This window comes from Falco peregrinus, chromosome 6, assembly GCF_023634155.1.
Source record: "Falco peregrinus isolate bFalPer1 chromosome 6, bFalPer1.pri, whole genome shotgun sequence".
Taxonomy (NCBI): Eukaryota; Metazoa; Chordata; class Aves; order Falconiformes; family Falconidae; genus Falco; species Falco peregrinus.
In genome coordinates, this window is record NC_073726.1 from 92,595,907 (window position 1) to 92,610,335 (window position 14,429).

At 46.3% G+C, this 14,429-nt stretch overlaps 1 protein-coding gene across 11 annotated transcripts in view; it reads right to left on the reverse strand.

The window, feature by feature from the left end:
* Positions 1–297: 297 nt before the first annotated feature.
* The window catches only part of ZNF384 (zinc finger protein 384), a 28,216-nt gene continuing 14,084 nt past the window's right edge, over positions 298–14,429 (reverse strand). For 8 of the 11 annotated variants that reach the window (XM_055809223.1, XM_055809227.1, XM_055809225.1 and 5 more), the window contains 5 exons: positions 10,540–10,764; positions 9,713–9,895; positions 8,806–8,884; positions 7,776–7,934; positions 298–7,610 (listed from right to left, as the gene is read on the reverse strand). In XM_055809223.1, coding sequence (XP_055665198.1) covers positions 7,335–7,610; positions 7,776–7,934; positions 8,806–8,884; positions 9,713–9,895; positions 10,540–10,764 — 922 coding nt within the window. In that variant the 3' untranslated portion in view covers positions 298–7,334. The remainder of the gene's footprint in view (positions 7,611–7,775; positions 7,935–8,805; positions 8,885–9,712; positions 9,896–10,539; positions 10,765–14,429) is intronic. The other 3 variants (XM_055809230.1, XM_055809231.1, XM_055809232.1) reach the window with 1 other exon arrangement.

Sequence of the window (14,429 nt, forward strand, 5' to 3'; positions counted from 1 at the left end):
GCTGACCACAGGGGTAATTCCTCCCCATATGGCATCATCCGCAGCATATAAGGCTGGGGGAAGAAGCAGGAGGGGGGGGACAATCAGTGATGGCGTGACCTGCCTGCGGTGGGAAGTGGTGAATGAATTCCTTGTTTTGCTTTGCTTTTGTTTTACCTATTAAACCTGTCTTTATCTCAACCCACGAGTTAGCTCCATTTTACCCTGCTGATCCTCTCCCCCATCTCACTGCGGGGGGAGTGAGCGAATGGTTGTGTGGGGCTCTTGCCGGCTGGGGTTAAACCACAACATCTAGAGTAGTGGTTCTCAACCTTTATTGATCTACAGATGCCTGTGTATTTTCCCTTGTAAATGTAAACATCTGCATACCAAATTTAAGCCTCCAGCTTTTCAGTTACCTTACAGACCTCTTAAAAATGTTGTCAAGGACCACAAGGTAAAGGCCAGCGCTTTTGGAGGGATCCTTATACGTACACCAGCAGGAGGCTTACAACTTCAGAGTCCTGTTGGTTCCCTTTTTACTGTAGAGGTACAAATTCAGCTCTTCCCACCCTTTAACATTCTCTGTTCAGAGGTGCCTGCTCTGTATTTCCTTCTCTTCAGGAAAGACTAGATGTACCCACACTTCATTCTTACAAACATCAAGCAACTGATCTGCAGCACTTGCCCCCAGGATGGTTAATCAGCTTTATAAATGAAAAAGGATGCCAAAGGCCCCAAATTATAGCTGTGTCCACGTTCCAACAACATACCCTAATTCAGGAGCAAAACTAGGCATAGACTCTAGTTCTTTGGTGTCATGATTTCTTTTCTTGCAGTTTTTTTTTTCCATTCATTACACAGACACTACATGAAATCGAAATGTTTGTTGGACCAAGTTACTACATCTCTCTAGTACTTTGGTGTTCTACTATACAGAAACAAGAAACCATGCACACAAATTTAATCTGTTGTACCTGAAATGACGATTGAACAGGTACCTATCTTGTAGTTAAGGAAGCGTACAGAGCAATTTCATTCTATGTTCTGAAACTGCACTAGTAAACTTCGGCAGCTTTTGGGTACATTACCTGCAAAGTATTAGAAGAAAATCCTAAACATGATATATATCCTTTAGTTGATATAAAGATGATAAAATAATCAATAAAAATATAGAAGACAGGCAGAATCTCATAATTATATTCTATATTAGGAAGAAAGTTGGATGATGTAGACAAATCTGTGAAATAATGAAATATTACCTATTGCCAATGAGATTTAGGAAGAAGTTTAGTTCCACCCATTCAATAAAACATCCTAGGAGTTGCATAGCTAGAAACTGACAATCATTAATTTTAAAAGAATTATCTGGCAAGCAGATGGAAGCGATGGGCTTTCTTTTCCAAACAACTTTGGAGCTCTGAACGTGTTCCAGAAGACCAGAAAATACTTTAAAAAAAGTATTTGAAAAGTAAATGGGATCATCCAGGTTGCTGTAAGCCAGTTAACCTAACACTGGTTTGATAAAATCACAGTGTAATTGATCGGGGTTGCACTCAGCTAAGAAGAGAAACATAATGCTATTTGGTTTAATTTAAAGAAAAAGATCTCATTAGAAGAACTACATACCCTTTTATGGCAATGTAAGTTTGGAGGCTCAAGATAACCGTCTAGGCCTGATGCAGCGAGACTCCCAGCTGAGCACTACACAGCCTGGCCTGGCCGTTCATAAGGGAAAAAGAAAGGCAACAGGTAAGGACTACACGATGCAGCCAAGCCTTATTGTGAGACACCTAAACCAGCTGAATTTAATTTTAGCTGTTTGGAAAGATGAATACAGTGACTTGATCATGGCCTGTAATTCATTACAAAAGAGAAAAAAAGAGTTCTTATAGCAGAAGACTTTAATGTACTGAACAAAGCTATAACAAGACCCTATGGATTTAAAACAACAACAAAAAAAAGGAGTAAAATAGAATGGCAGTTTTCATGGCAGTGATAACCAACAAAAAAAAACTCTTAAAAAGGGACATGGCTGATTAACCATAAGGCTTTAAATTATCAAAGTCTTAAATCTTTCTTCAAGATTTAACTGAATTATAGACCAGCAATACTATCATTAGTCACGGCTGAGATTCAGTTCTGTTTGCGGGCGACTTTTCTAAATGATTTCCAGCCTACGTGATGTTTCCTTTTAAAGCAACAACAATTTGCAAAATCCAGCTAAGAACAGACAACCAATTTGGTAAAGGACAAGAAGAAAAAGCGCTACCACCTTCCAGCAAAGATACAAGATGCAACCTAATACAAAACTCCAAAGTTGCTGTCAAGTCTCCTTGGGTACAGACATACGGAAAGAAATGGACAGGCATCACAAAGAAAATGCAGGGTCAAAGAATTCAGGGAGCTGAAAAGGAAGGACCATGGGATCTCGTTAGAGGATCTTCCACTCTTGTGAGTGGGAGTTCAATAATTAAACCATTGTTGCCTTGAGTGCACAAAGCTGAAAAGCTGCAGGCTGTGGAACCTGGGGCTTCATCTCAACAGGGAAGAATTCTGTACAGATACAACACTTTGCATCCCGCAGGTAGCAACTATACTTTTTAAACCACCTGAAGCATTCTGAATATGTTAAACAGCCTTGGGAATCCAAACAGAAGACCTAATCCAAACTCAAATAAGTGTCAAAGATAATGAGAGCAAGGTATCTTCAATTACTTCTACACCAGCAACAGCACTCTGGGTGAACAGAGAAATAAGAAATTCTCATTGATTATGAGAAAAAAAAGCCTGGAACAAAGTGGCATTTCTGAAACTCGATGGGAAAGTCCCTTAGTGAAAAAACATCAATTTCTTCCTGGGCAACAGTAAAAGCTATAGGAGCAGCAGCAAACTGCACAAACACAAGCAGTAATACCTTTGAAATAACTGGTAACACAAGAATTGTAGAGCCTGAAAATACATGTGGATCCCCATGCTAGGCAGTAGATTCCAAGAAGGGGAAGGATAGCAGCCATTAGAAAACACCACGTCAAACCCGGGATGAGGAAAGGTGATTTCAAGCACCTTTAACATACAAAATGAAAAACCACTGCAAGGAATTTTAACTTGTGAGCCATTCCCCAGGGAATTTAACCAGTCGGCAAAACATCTTTCCAACTTTTAAAACTGTAGCTTTCTTAATACAAGACACTGCACCTAAAACAAGTCAACTTTTCACACTTCAAGGTGATAGATACAAGACAAGATAATAACTTGAGTGAAACTGGCAATTTTGTGCTGTCCATATAGAATATGGACACGCAGAGGAGAGCCACGGGCAGTAATAAACCTGTGCTGAGTCTGTGCTAATTTCCAAGGTGAGCAAAACTATTAAGCAGGTTGTCCATGAGAAAAAAGAAGTAAGGCAGAAAAGTGTGAATTAAAGTCTTCTGTAACAAAAACTTACTATGTGGCCAAAAAAGCCCAAATTCCACAATCAAGAAAGAGGAAAACTTTTGGTAAAAGCTCATCCTGGGTTCAGTGAGAAAGTGTGAGCAAGAAACAATTAAAACACCACACACACACACCCAACCCTGAAACTTAACACGTGGAAAAGGGGAAGGCCAAACAGCAACTGACATAAATTAGACATTATAAAATAGAGAAAACTGTTAAGGAAATCTTTGTGGCTAGCAGAACTACTGGTAATAGGAAAGGGGTTTTGGATCGTCCTTTCTTTAAATAAAAAATAAACAAAGTAATCTTACTCATAGTACTGATCACTAGACACAAATGGTGAAAATGCTAGTGACACAGAACAGGAAAATCAGTCAACACATACTTCCAATTCCATATTCAGAAAGAAACGGGATGTGGCAGTCAGACGAAAATAGCAACTTCTATCCAGTACCTTAGTATCAAAGCAGGAGAACAGACAGTCTACTAGGGATGTATATTTTTAAGCCAGCAAAGAAACAGGAATCCTAAAAGAGTTCACTAACAAGCTCTCTAGCCCATTGATTCCAATTTTAATTAAACTTGGGATATTAGAGAAATACCTTAAGACATTCATGACAGTATTCCCAAAAGGCAAATAAAATGACTCGATGCCAAAATTATGGAAAAGCTGTCGAGATGAAGAATTAGTGAATGAAAAATAAAACCTCTAACCCAAAGATTTTATGAAATAGAGGTTTTGTAGAAAAAAAGGAAAGAAAAACCCCAAACCTTAATTTCATTCTTAGATGACATCATTATACATTTGGTTTAACAAAGGGGACTGCATAGGTGCAACATACTTAAATTTTTGTAAGGCATTGACCTAGCACCATAAGTCAAAAAGATTTACTGTACATAATCACATACTAAGAGGATTAAGAAATGCCTAGCCTGCAAGTCTCAAAAAGAAGCTAATAAAAAGTTGCACTGAATGATCCTTTTCAAGTTAGTGTAGGTCAGATGCAATATAGCATTTTCAACTTGGACCTCAAAGTAAAAAATAACAACTGATACAGTTTGTGGGCGACAAAACTGGGAAAGCGTTGTGACCTGGTCCATCAGGAAGCCAGGTCCATTCACACAAACTGGACTTCAAACAGCCTCACATTAAGTATCTAGGAAGCAAGAACTCAGACCACACCTGTAGAAAGGGGGAACTACTATCACGGAAAGCTGAGACGTCGGATGATCCAGGGGCCACACCAGACAAGAAGCTAATGCGAGCTCCTGTATAATGCTGCGAGAAAAGGACGAACGCAATCCTCTGCAGACTTAAGGCAAAGGGCAGGGGGACCTTGTCCATGGCACTGGGGTTTGAACACTCAATTCTGAAAGGAACATTTTTACAAGATACTGAAAAATTGTACAAGATGCAGAAAGAAAAGACAAGAATAATTCATGGGCTGGAGGAAATCCCTTACAATGGAAGATTTAAGCAGTTCCATCCATTTAGCTTGTCAAAAAGTGGACTGAGAAGTGACATTACAGTGTTTAAATACCAGTCCAGGGGAAAAAGCCCCACTGTGCTCTAAGGCTGTCTTTATCAGCGGGATGGACATATCCAGAACTAGAAACTGGAAGCCAAAGCCAAACAGATCCAAAGGAGAAATCAGGTTTCAATATTTAAACAGCGAGAACACGAAGCCCTTGCAGCAGGCTACCAATGGAAGGGATTGTCTGTGTCCCAGTGCCTCAAAATCAAGCCAATGCATTTTGTCAACACATACATCAAACACATGTTAATTCTTGGGGCTCAATATAGGATAAATGGGTTGAAATGTCACCTGTGAATAGCAGGAGTCAGATCAGACAGCTTCTTCTAACCTAACCTATGGATCTACAGAACACTCCAACCATTTGCAGCCAACCCTGGTGACTAAACGCAGAAGAAAAGAAAGTTTCTGCCACAGGCTCCGCAAGGGCAGAGCACAGAGGGCAGAGCTCCTCGCTTCCCTTGCACAGACCGTAAGTCTGCCCCGGGGCAGCAATGTGCTACCCTCGATGTGCTACCCTCGTGTCCGCCCGCACAGCTGCTCGGGACCCACAGCAGCACGATGCTCGTGCCGTGGTCAGGTGCAGGGGGAAGGAACACACATCACAGGGGCAGGGTGCTTGCAGCAGCACCTTCAGGGAGCCTTTTACACCAATTTATTTCTATACAAGGTGGTTAAAAAAAAAAAAAAAAAAAAAAGCAGCCCCTATTGGTTGTTCATACAGAAGTCTGGGAGATTCTATAGGCTTTGGGTGGGTGAGTGATTTTAAATCCCAACAACACATGCTTTTTCCCTTGCCTTCTCATTCTCTTCCGAGTCAGCCTCCATGATCCAAAGAAACTAACAAGTGACACACAAGACTGGTAGTCATGTGGACCAATAAAATAAAAAGGGAAGGAGAATTGAAGACGAAGAGAAAGGGAAAAACAAACAGATTGAAAATAAAAATTCGCCAGGATAATGCGTTTTATAAACACAGAGATAGAAACAGTTACAGCAAGGACAGAGCGGGCCGGGGTGGGGAATAGATATTTATATATATATATATATATATATAAATTCAAGGGGCCTTCAGTTTATTCTTGTTGGCTCCCTCTTCTCATTAGATTGGTCTCTCTGTGGGGATCTTCATCCCCTTCTCTCCACTGTCCACCTTTTGGGGATTCTCTCCCATGACCAGGGTCCAGAAGAGGCCACCACTGCCATGTGAGTCCAGCCCGTCTTGGCAAGAGGGAGCCTGGGAGAGCGCTCTGCTGGGAGGTGAGCAGGAGAAGCTAGCCTTTCCCTGCCTCCTGCCGGCTCCTTGAAAAGACTGGTCTATTCCTCCTCCTCCTTCCCTTTGGGAAACTGGGGGCAGGACAGGTGTGTGAGAGTCAGAACTGCTGTCGTTCCGCCTTTCAGGAAAGGGAGTAGAGAGAAAGGTGATGATTATTTTGGCAGTCTCTTACCCTCCCTCCAGTTGCTTTTTGGTTTGTTGTTGATGCCTGCAGGCTTTTCTGAGGAGGTGGGGGGGGAAGCAGGAGGGAGAGAAGGAGGAGTACAAGCTGCTAGGACATCATCCACAACAGGCAGGAAGAGCAATGAGCAGGAACCCACATTCCTACGGGGCCTTGGCCATCGTGCTGCTCAGACAGCTGGGAGAGAGAGGCAGCAGCCAGTTCAGACAGACTCCTCTCTATTGCTCTCCACCAGGGGAGGAGAAAGAGTGCAATACTCCACAGCCCTCGGGCAGTGCAAGCACCTGTCCGGCCCAGAGAACATGCCTCACCTCTCCCCCCTCACTGGTCTCACCTTCCACTGGGGAGAAGGTTTCTCCCATCCAGTCCTTGGGGCAGGACGAGCGACCCCTCCTCCCTTTCACAAGCAGGAGGGACAGGAATGGATATTTCTCCCTTAGACACTCAAGAAAATCCTCAAAGAATCCCATCCAGCTGTGAACCCTGCCACTTTCTTCTGTGGCCTGCTGAAAACATGTGTCCGAGCCCCTGTACGTACAAGGACCGTCTCTCCATCCCATCCACCATGCGTGGCTCGACATGCACCCCCCCCTTCATACACATCCTACAGTGAGAGAAGGCAAAACCGGGGCCTTTCTTTGGGTTTGAAAGGGGGGCTCTTGCATGAGGAAGTGATCCCAGCACAGGAAAGGGGCTCTTGCACAAGGAAGCATCCTCCTACCAGGCAGGCTGTTGCACAGAAGGAGCACCCCCTTGAGACAGGCTGTTGTTCAAGGGGCTGCCATGAACAGGGTTACACGGCCAGAAGAGGCTGTTGCAGGAGGAGAGGCCGGAGACTGTTGCACGAGGAGAGCCGCTGCGCAAGCGGTGCCCCTGGGCGCAGGCTATGCACAAGAGGCTTTCTGCTCCCTGGGTTGAGGTCTCTCTAGGAGCTGGAGAGGTGCTCCACTTGGATGGCGCTGGTGCTGACAGTGAGGCAGATGTCCTTGTGATGCTCTGAAGTCTTGTAAGGAGTCAGGTCAAAGGAGCACTGGGGGGGAGGGTTGGGTTGGTTAGTGTCTCCAGAAGGGCCCCCTGCCGCCCCTCCACCCTGTGGCTGGAAGTGCTGCTGCTGCTGAGAGGCCTGGGCTTGCGCCTGAACCACCTGCTGCTGTGGGTCAGGGATGTTGTGTTTCCGCATGTGCTTCATCAGATACGTCTCCTGCAACGGGAAGAACGGCGTGAGAGGAGGGGATGGCGTTCGCAAGAGCCAAAACCAACAGGGAGGGACACAACAGCTCAGGGGGCTGCTCCTGTTGGATCTGGAGGAGCTACTCCCGTGGAAGCACGTTGGCTTCTGCTACCCCCCAGCGCAGCAAACACTCACCGAGGTGTAGGCCCGGCTGCAGATGGAGCAGGTGTAGACCTTGGCGTGTTTCACTGTATGTGTAGCCAGGTGTACCTCCAACGAGGCAGCATCCGTGTACGCACGGTGGCAGTTGTGGCACTTGAAAGGTTTGTCTTTGTTGTGCTGCCGTCTGTGGGACTGAGGGACAGCAGGGGGGTGGAGAAAAAGCAAGTGCAGGGAAGGGAGCGAGTATTAGTACTGGCGAAGGCTTTACCTCCGACACCCCCTTCCAGCCCGGCTCCAAGCTCCCTGTGCCCCTGCCTGCTGAGAGGTATGCCTGGCTCCTGGTGTAGGGGACAGAGCTTCTCCCTCCAGCCCACCGCGTCTTCCCCACAGATGCCTTTCTGTCTGAGGCATACCAGGCACATAAAGAGCAGAGTCTCCTAACGCTCCACAGCCTCCATCTTCTCAGTCTCCACACAATCCTTTCTCAGTCTTTTCCTCTTCTCTCTTCTGCCTCACCACGTGCTTGCTCCCCCCATCTGCCACTGCCCTTCAGGGCAGGATCTGCTTTAACTGCTCACAGCCATTTACAGCTCTCTGCCGTTTGGTGCACCCTCCTCCAGGACACTGCAACAGGGCACACCACCTCTGCTTCCCTAAATCCCTACTCTTATGCCCTCCATTTCATTGTAAAACAAACAAAACCCGCAATCAGATATCTAGGTTTCACTCTGCATGATCTTTAGCAAAAGCCTGGCCCCAGCTAAGCTAAAAAACTCTGCGGCACAGATGGGAGGAACTTTACCAAGGTCTCACCGCTTTCAAGCCAAGTTTACAATTTTACAGGATGTGACTGTTTACACGACTTCTTTGGATCACTAGTGCCACAAAAGCCAGCAATCTCACTTCTTCCCAGGGCTCCAACAGCTTCTCTGTATTCCTTCACTCTCCTCCCAGCTGCCCCAATTTCTCCATCTCCTCCACCACAGGGCAAGTAGCCTCTCCCCTCACTTGACAGCCACCCTTGCCACCCTCACCAGCGAGCAGAACAAGTCCAGGCTCTTACCTGCAAGTTGGAGAGCTGGGTGAAAGCCTTTTCACACCCAGGGTGAGCGCACTTGTAGGGTCGGTCCCCGGTGTGGATACTGTTGAGGAGGAAGAGCACAAACGAGAGGCAGTGAGCAGGCAGGCAGGGCAGACTGCCAGGGCCTGATGCTGTGATCAAATCTCACAGCCACTCAGGAGAGCAGGGAAGGGGATGATGTTGCCTCCAGATGCTGTTCTATCTGGACAAAGAGAGCTCTGCCCAGCTCCTGTGTCCAGCTACAAAAGTCAGAGAAGACAGGCAGTCAAGCAGATTTCAGAGAGTGACTAGGACTGAGGAGCAAGAGCTTATGAACGCCTGGCCAGCTTGGCACACGGGCCACCTGAAAATGGGCTGGGAAGGGGTCTGGAGGTCCACGCTCCCCGCTCCAAGCCCAGGAGTCCCATATGACCAAGAAGAGTCTGTTCTCTTGCTCCTGCAGTACCAAGCAAGCAGGTTCCTTCTCAGGATAGACACACCAATGCTTTTCCCTTTACATCATCAGGCTGAGATCACCTACAGTGTTCATCTGTCCCTGTCCCCCTGCAATGCCAGGAGAAGCTTCCACACACTCAGTCCAACCCCCGTGGTGCCAGGCTGTGATCCCCTACGGCCAATGCCTCTCTCTCTATCGCTCTCTCTCTCTGTGCCCCCCGCGGTGCAAGACCAAGGATCCCCAGGGACAGCATGTGCCCACCTCAGCCCTGACGTGGTCAGTGTCTCCTGCGCAGCCTCCACTCCGTCCACTCTGGTGGGTCACCTCCTTCTGAGGGTGCAGCCGGCCGCATTCCCCGCCCGCCCCCCGCATGCTTGGCGCGCGTGCTCCACAGGTGCATGCCGGCAGCGCGGGGGGGCCAGGGCCAGGCCCCCAGCCTCCTCTGGCCCTTACCGTGTGTGCTGCTGCAGGTGGGAGAGCTGGCGGAAGGCCTTCTGGCAGTAGCGGCAGGTGTAGGGCTTGGCCCCCGAGTGGATGCGGAGGTGCTGGGCCAGGTAGGATGTGTTGGCGAAGCTCTTGGAGCAGTGAGGACACTTGTGCGGCTTGACAATCGCCGTGTGGAGCTTGGAGTGGATCCTGCCGAAGAGGAGGAGGAGCAGCAGCAGTTGGACATGACCGCCATCTGGCTAGTGCTGATGGAATGAGGGCACAAAGGGGGTGGGACAGCACCACGCTATCTGCTACATGGAGGAACTCCAGACACGGCACGAGCTCGCTCGGTCTCAAACCATGCTCCCCTTGGATTCAAGAGACCATGGTCTGTCTGCACCGGGGGAGGATCCAGAGAGAGGAACTATAGAGTCTGGACTGAGGGGCATTGGCGGAGCTGTGTGTGGGAAGCCTACGGCTGAAACAGCAGTGGGGCTGCAAGCCTGGACTGAGACGTTTGGCAGAACTATGCTGGGGTGACAGGGAACAGTCCTCCTACACCCACTCTACTCTCACACTGACACAACCAGCCCTACCTTCCGTCAGAAAGCGTCACTCCATTGCGGACGCCCCTTAGGGTGAGCAGTGCTAACCTCTGCGCATACCCAGCCCCTCACAGCAAGTGACAAGTCTCACACGTCGGATACCACCACTGCCGGTTCGTCGTGTACGAGACCTGACCAGCCTGCGGAAAAAAGTCCCCAGGCAGCCGCCCACGGAGGGTGCTCACAGCATGCTGGGACGACAGCAACATGCAGTGCGGAGGGCCCCCAGCCTCCTCCGGCCCTTACCGTGTATGCTGCTGCAGGTGGGAGAGCTGGCGGAAGGCCTTCTGGCAGTAGCTGCACGTGTAGGGCTTGGCCCCTGAGTGGATGCGAATGTGCTGGGCCAGGTAGGAGCTGTTGGCGAAGCTCTTGGAGCAGTGAGGACACTTGTGTGGCTTTGTCTCCGTATGGGACTTGGAGTGGATCTGCATCTCCGACTTGGAGTAGAAGGTCAGCGAACACATCCGGCACCTGGGACCGGGGCGAGGGGAAGAGACAGTGTCACACGGGGGCAAGCCCCAACAGGTACCAACTAACTGGATGGGGTCTGCCACACTGAGTGAAGAAGGGATGTTTCCTCACTGTATGGTTCTGGGGAGGTTTCACCCAGGACACTGTGCTTGGCTGCAAGTACTCCAGTCCCGGGGGGAGAAACTTAAGCTAGGAACTGGCAGAGACCAAACGATACCTTGCAGCCAGACAAGTAAAGGTTTTGGAAGAACCAAAGATGTTGATTTATTAGGCTTACAAGGGAGACAGGGCAGCGCTCTGGAAATTTTCCAACAGTGATCCGAAGGGGACAGGAATAATAATTCCCAGACAAAAAACACTTTGTTCATCCGTGATTTATTTCAGTCAAAAAAAAAGGTTGGAAGACCTGGAAGTTCCAGGTTAAGGTTCATCTTCATAATAAAAGTTAATTCCGTGTACTGCAAAGTCTGCAAAAGCAGTTATGACCAAACCCACTTAACTCTGCTCCCATTTCTGGAGGAGACACTCGAGTATTTAGAATACAAAATGCCAAGAATAACAGCAGTGCTGCTTTCCTAGTGGGTCTCACAAAGACACTCTGGATATTAAATGTGGTATTTCACTGGTCTAATGGGCTTTCATCATTTCAACCTTACTGATGTGATGCAAAATGTTTTGTCTAGGAGTTTGGATCCATCTGTTCCCATAATGATCAGAAACGTATTTGGTAACACAGACTCTTTGAACAGGAAGAAGCAGTTGGCATCTATCTGCTATGGATGCTGCTGTTAAAAACCGTTCCTCCATCATGACACCAGGCTGTTAAGAGAAGCTTGCACTGTTTCACAATTCAAGATGGTAAAAGCTTTTGTGGTTGATAATTTGACAGAGAGACAGAAGCTGCATCCAAGTTACCGGACTGTTTTGCTGGTTTGTTTTTGGTCCGTCCGTCCCCTCCCCCCCCCCCGATGTGTGCCAACCAAGGGGCAGAGTTAAGGTTTCTCTGAACTTAGTTCTTCCATTTGCAGACTTTTTGATTAAACAAGACCAAACTGAACCTGCACTTGGAACTTCCAAGGCCACATTTGAACAAAAGAATGCCACCCAGAAGTCTGGCTGATATGAATTTAGCCTTCACAGCAGGCTGACTTATGTTTTTGTCTGGGAATTTCCTCAAGTTTTACAAGTGTTTACAAAACTGCTCAGTGACAAAAGCCTCTGCAGGTATTACAAGCCACAAAGAATGGATCCTGGTCTTCAGGAAGATACTTCATTGCATCTACTGTTGTGATTATTTACGCTGGAGCCAGAAGCTTTATGAAGTGTGCAGTCCGATTAGCGTATGTCATGTAGGTAATATTTACCCAGCACCTACCTTAACTTCCACAGGCCCTTCCAAGCCACAGCCTGATTTTAAAGCATTTAACTGGAAGCCATGCCTCCCGAGCCAGCACTCTACCACACACCTGTCACTACATTCTTTCCTCTCCATCACTGTTCTTTTACAATCATTATCGTCTCTAACAGTTGCTCCCATGTTTCCTATCTTCATCTTTCTCTTAATCCACTTTAATCGCAAACCTTAACAGAACAAGCACACTAGATACAGCCTTACATGAAGTCCCTGCACACGCACAACGATCCCTTCTGGAATCAACACACAGAAGCAATTTGGCTGTTTATCCCTAGGTCTGTTAGGGATGCAAGGAGTCAAAAGGAACATCAGAATCATCTTTTTTAAAAGTCACTCTTTGTTTATAAACCCAACTATCTCCAAACGCCTGTACAGTTTGTCCCAGACTTTCCAAAATGTTTAAAGCTAGACCTGAATACAGCGTATGCATTTTGCAGTTAACGAGTCACACTTACGGGATAAGGATTGTATCCTTGAAAGCAGCAACGTTAGAAAAAACTTTGAGGTGAATATGAACTGAAAAATACCTCTGAGTCGCCAAGTCCAGTCCCCTGCTAATGCACACCATTAGGGCACACTCCCACGCATGACTCTTATCAAGCTCTTTCTCAGCAGACGCTTCCTTCCATTACACTCAATTGAACTCTGTTCCAGTTGTCCAAGGACACCGTCGGTCCTCCGATAATGAACTACTCAACTGAGAACAAGCACCCAGTGCGATGCTGTGCTAATACGGCTAACCATATTAGCTAACCCCCCATCAAGGGAAAAGCAGGTATCATTTTTGTAAACTGGAATGGTGCGACTATTCTTGCAGCAGCATGTCTAATTGTAAAGTCCACATAGGCAGCAATTATTGAAAAACTCAGACAAGTTCAGCAAACTTGAAGAATGATGGCATGTGGAAAATCGGCTTTGCAGTAAAGATTCACTGAGCCCAGTCTAGGTTTGGAGACAGGCTTAAAAGATAGCTTGGTCAATACCCATATAAATCTATGCAGGGAGAAAAATATCAATTACTAGGGGCCTGTTTTATGAGCAAAGAAAGGTATATGATGAGAAACAATAACTGACTGTAGAAGTTAAAAAATCCAAGGGGAAACAGGATCTTTCCAACCATGAGAATAATGCATCTTTGGAACAACACTCGGAGGCTATAGTATGGTCTCAATCACTTGGCCCCTACAATCAATATTCTGAGAATCCAGCTACCTTTCTGAGAGAAGTACCTTTCCAAAAGTCTTGCTCTCATTTAAATACGATGCTGGGCACTAATCTCTTCTGTGCTGTACACATGACAATATATTTTAAACAGTTTAGTCTGTTCTGAAGAATTCATGTACTTTACTATGTCATCAAATCTAAGCAGTCCCATGCATTAGATCTGCAGTGCCATAAAGCCATCTACTTTCCATAACTTCTGTGCAACCATTCCTGTATTTATTTGCTTTGTCAGGTATCTGCTTTCAGGTCAGAAATTCCCAAAAACAAACTTTAATGAAGAGAAACAGACTGAGCGTCCTTTTCCAGTTTTGGATTAAAATTACAAAGAACGTATTTCAAAACCTTTCTGACACTTGCATAAAAATGGAAGATAAATCTGACAGTTAGCAAACCCCCCAACTCACCCACCCCTAAAAACAAACCCCTCTTGTCTGAATTTAGCAGCTATAAACGTTCCAGTATTGTTTTTCAAACAACATTTAAAAAAAAAAAAGTCTTGTAAGGACTCATTTTCCAATCATCTAATTAGCATCAGCCCTGAGAGGGCAGGAATGCTATGTAGCATTAAGAAATTCATGAGCCTTATGAGTTAAAAACAGCCCTGGAATATAGCAGAAAGCTGCATTTCAGAGAGTTTTGTATTATGTGGTCTCAGGCATTTTCAAGGGAACAAACGATCCATTTAATTAAGGGCTTCACATTCTGTCTCAGACAACATCAAGTATTAAAGGGGAAGAAGCAATCAGCCCTCTAGTGGGCAAATATGGATTCAAAAAAATGTTAAATCTATATGGATAATGAGATCACCGCATCTGACAGTAGCAGCATTTTACTGTTCTACTTCAGTGAAATTCTTCTGGCTAGGGAGAAGAAAAGTTGGGAGTGCTCCTTGCCAACCATGAAGAAAACCTGCTATATGAAATAATTGATTTTTTTCCCCCTGTTTAATATCCATTTTTAATCTTTTCTCCCCACTGTGCTTCTAAACTACCACTACTTTCACTGTATTCTTTCTGAGAGCAAGTTA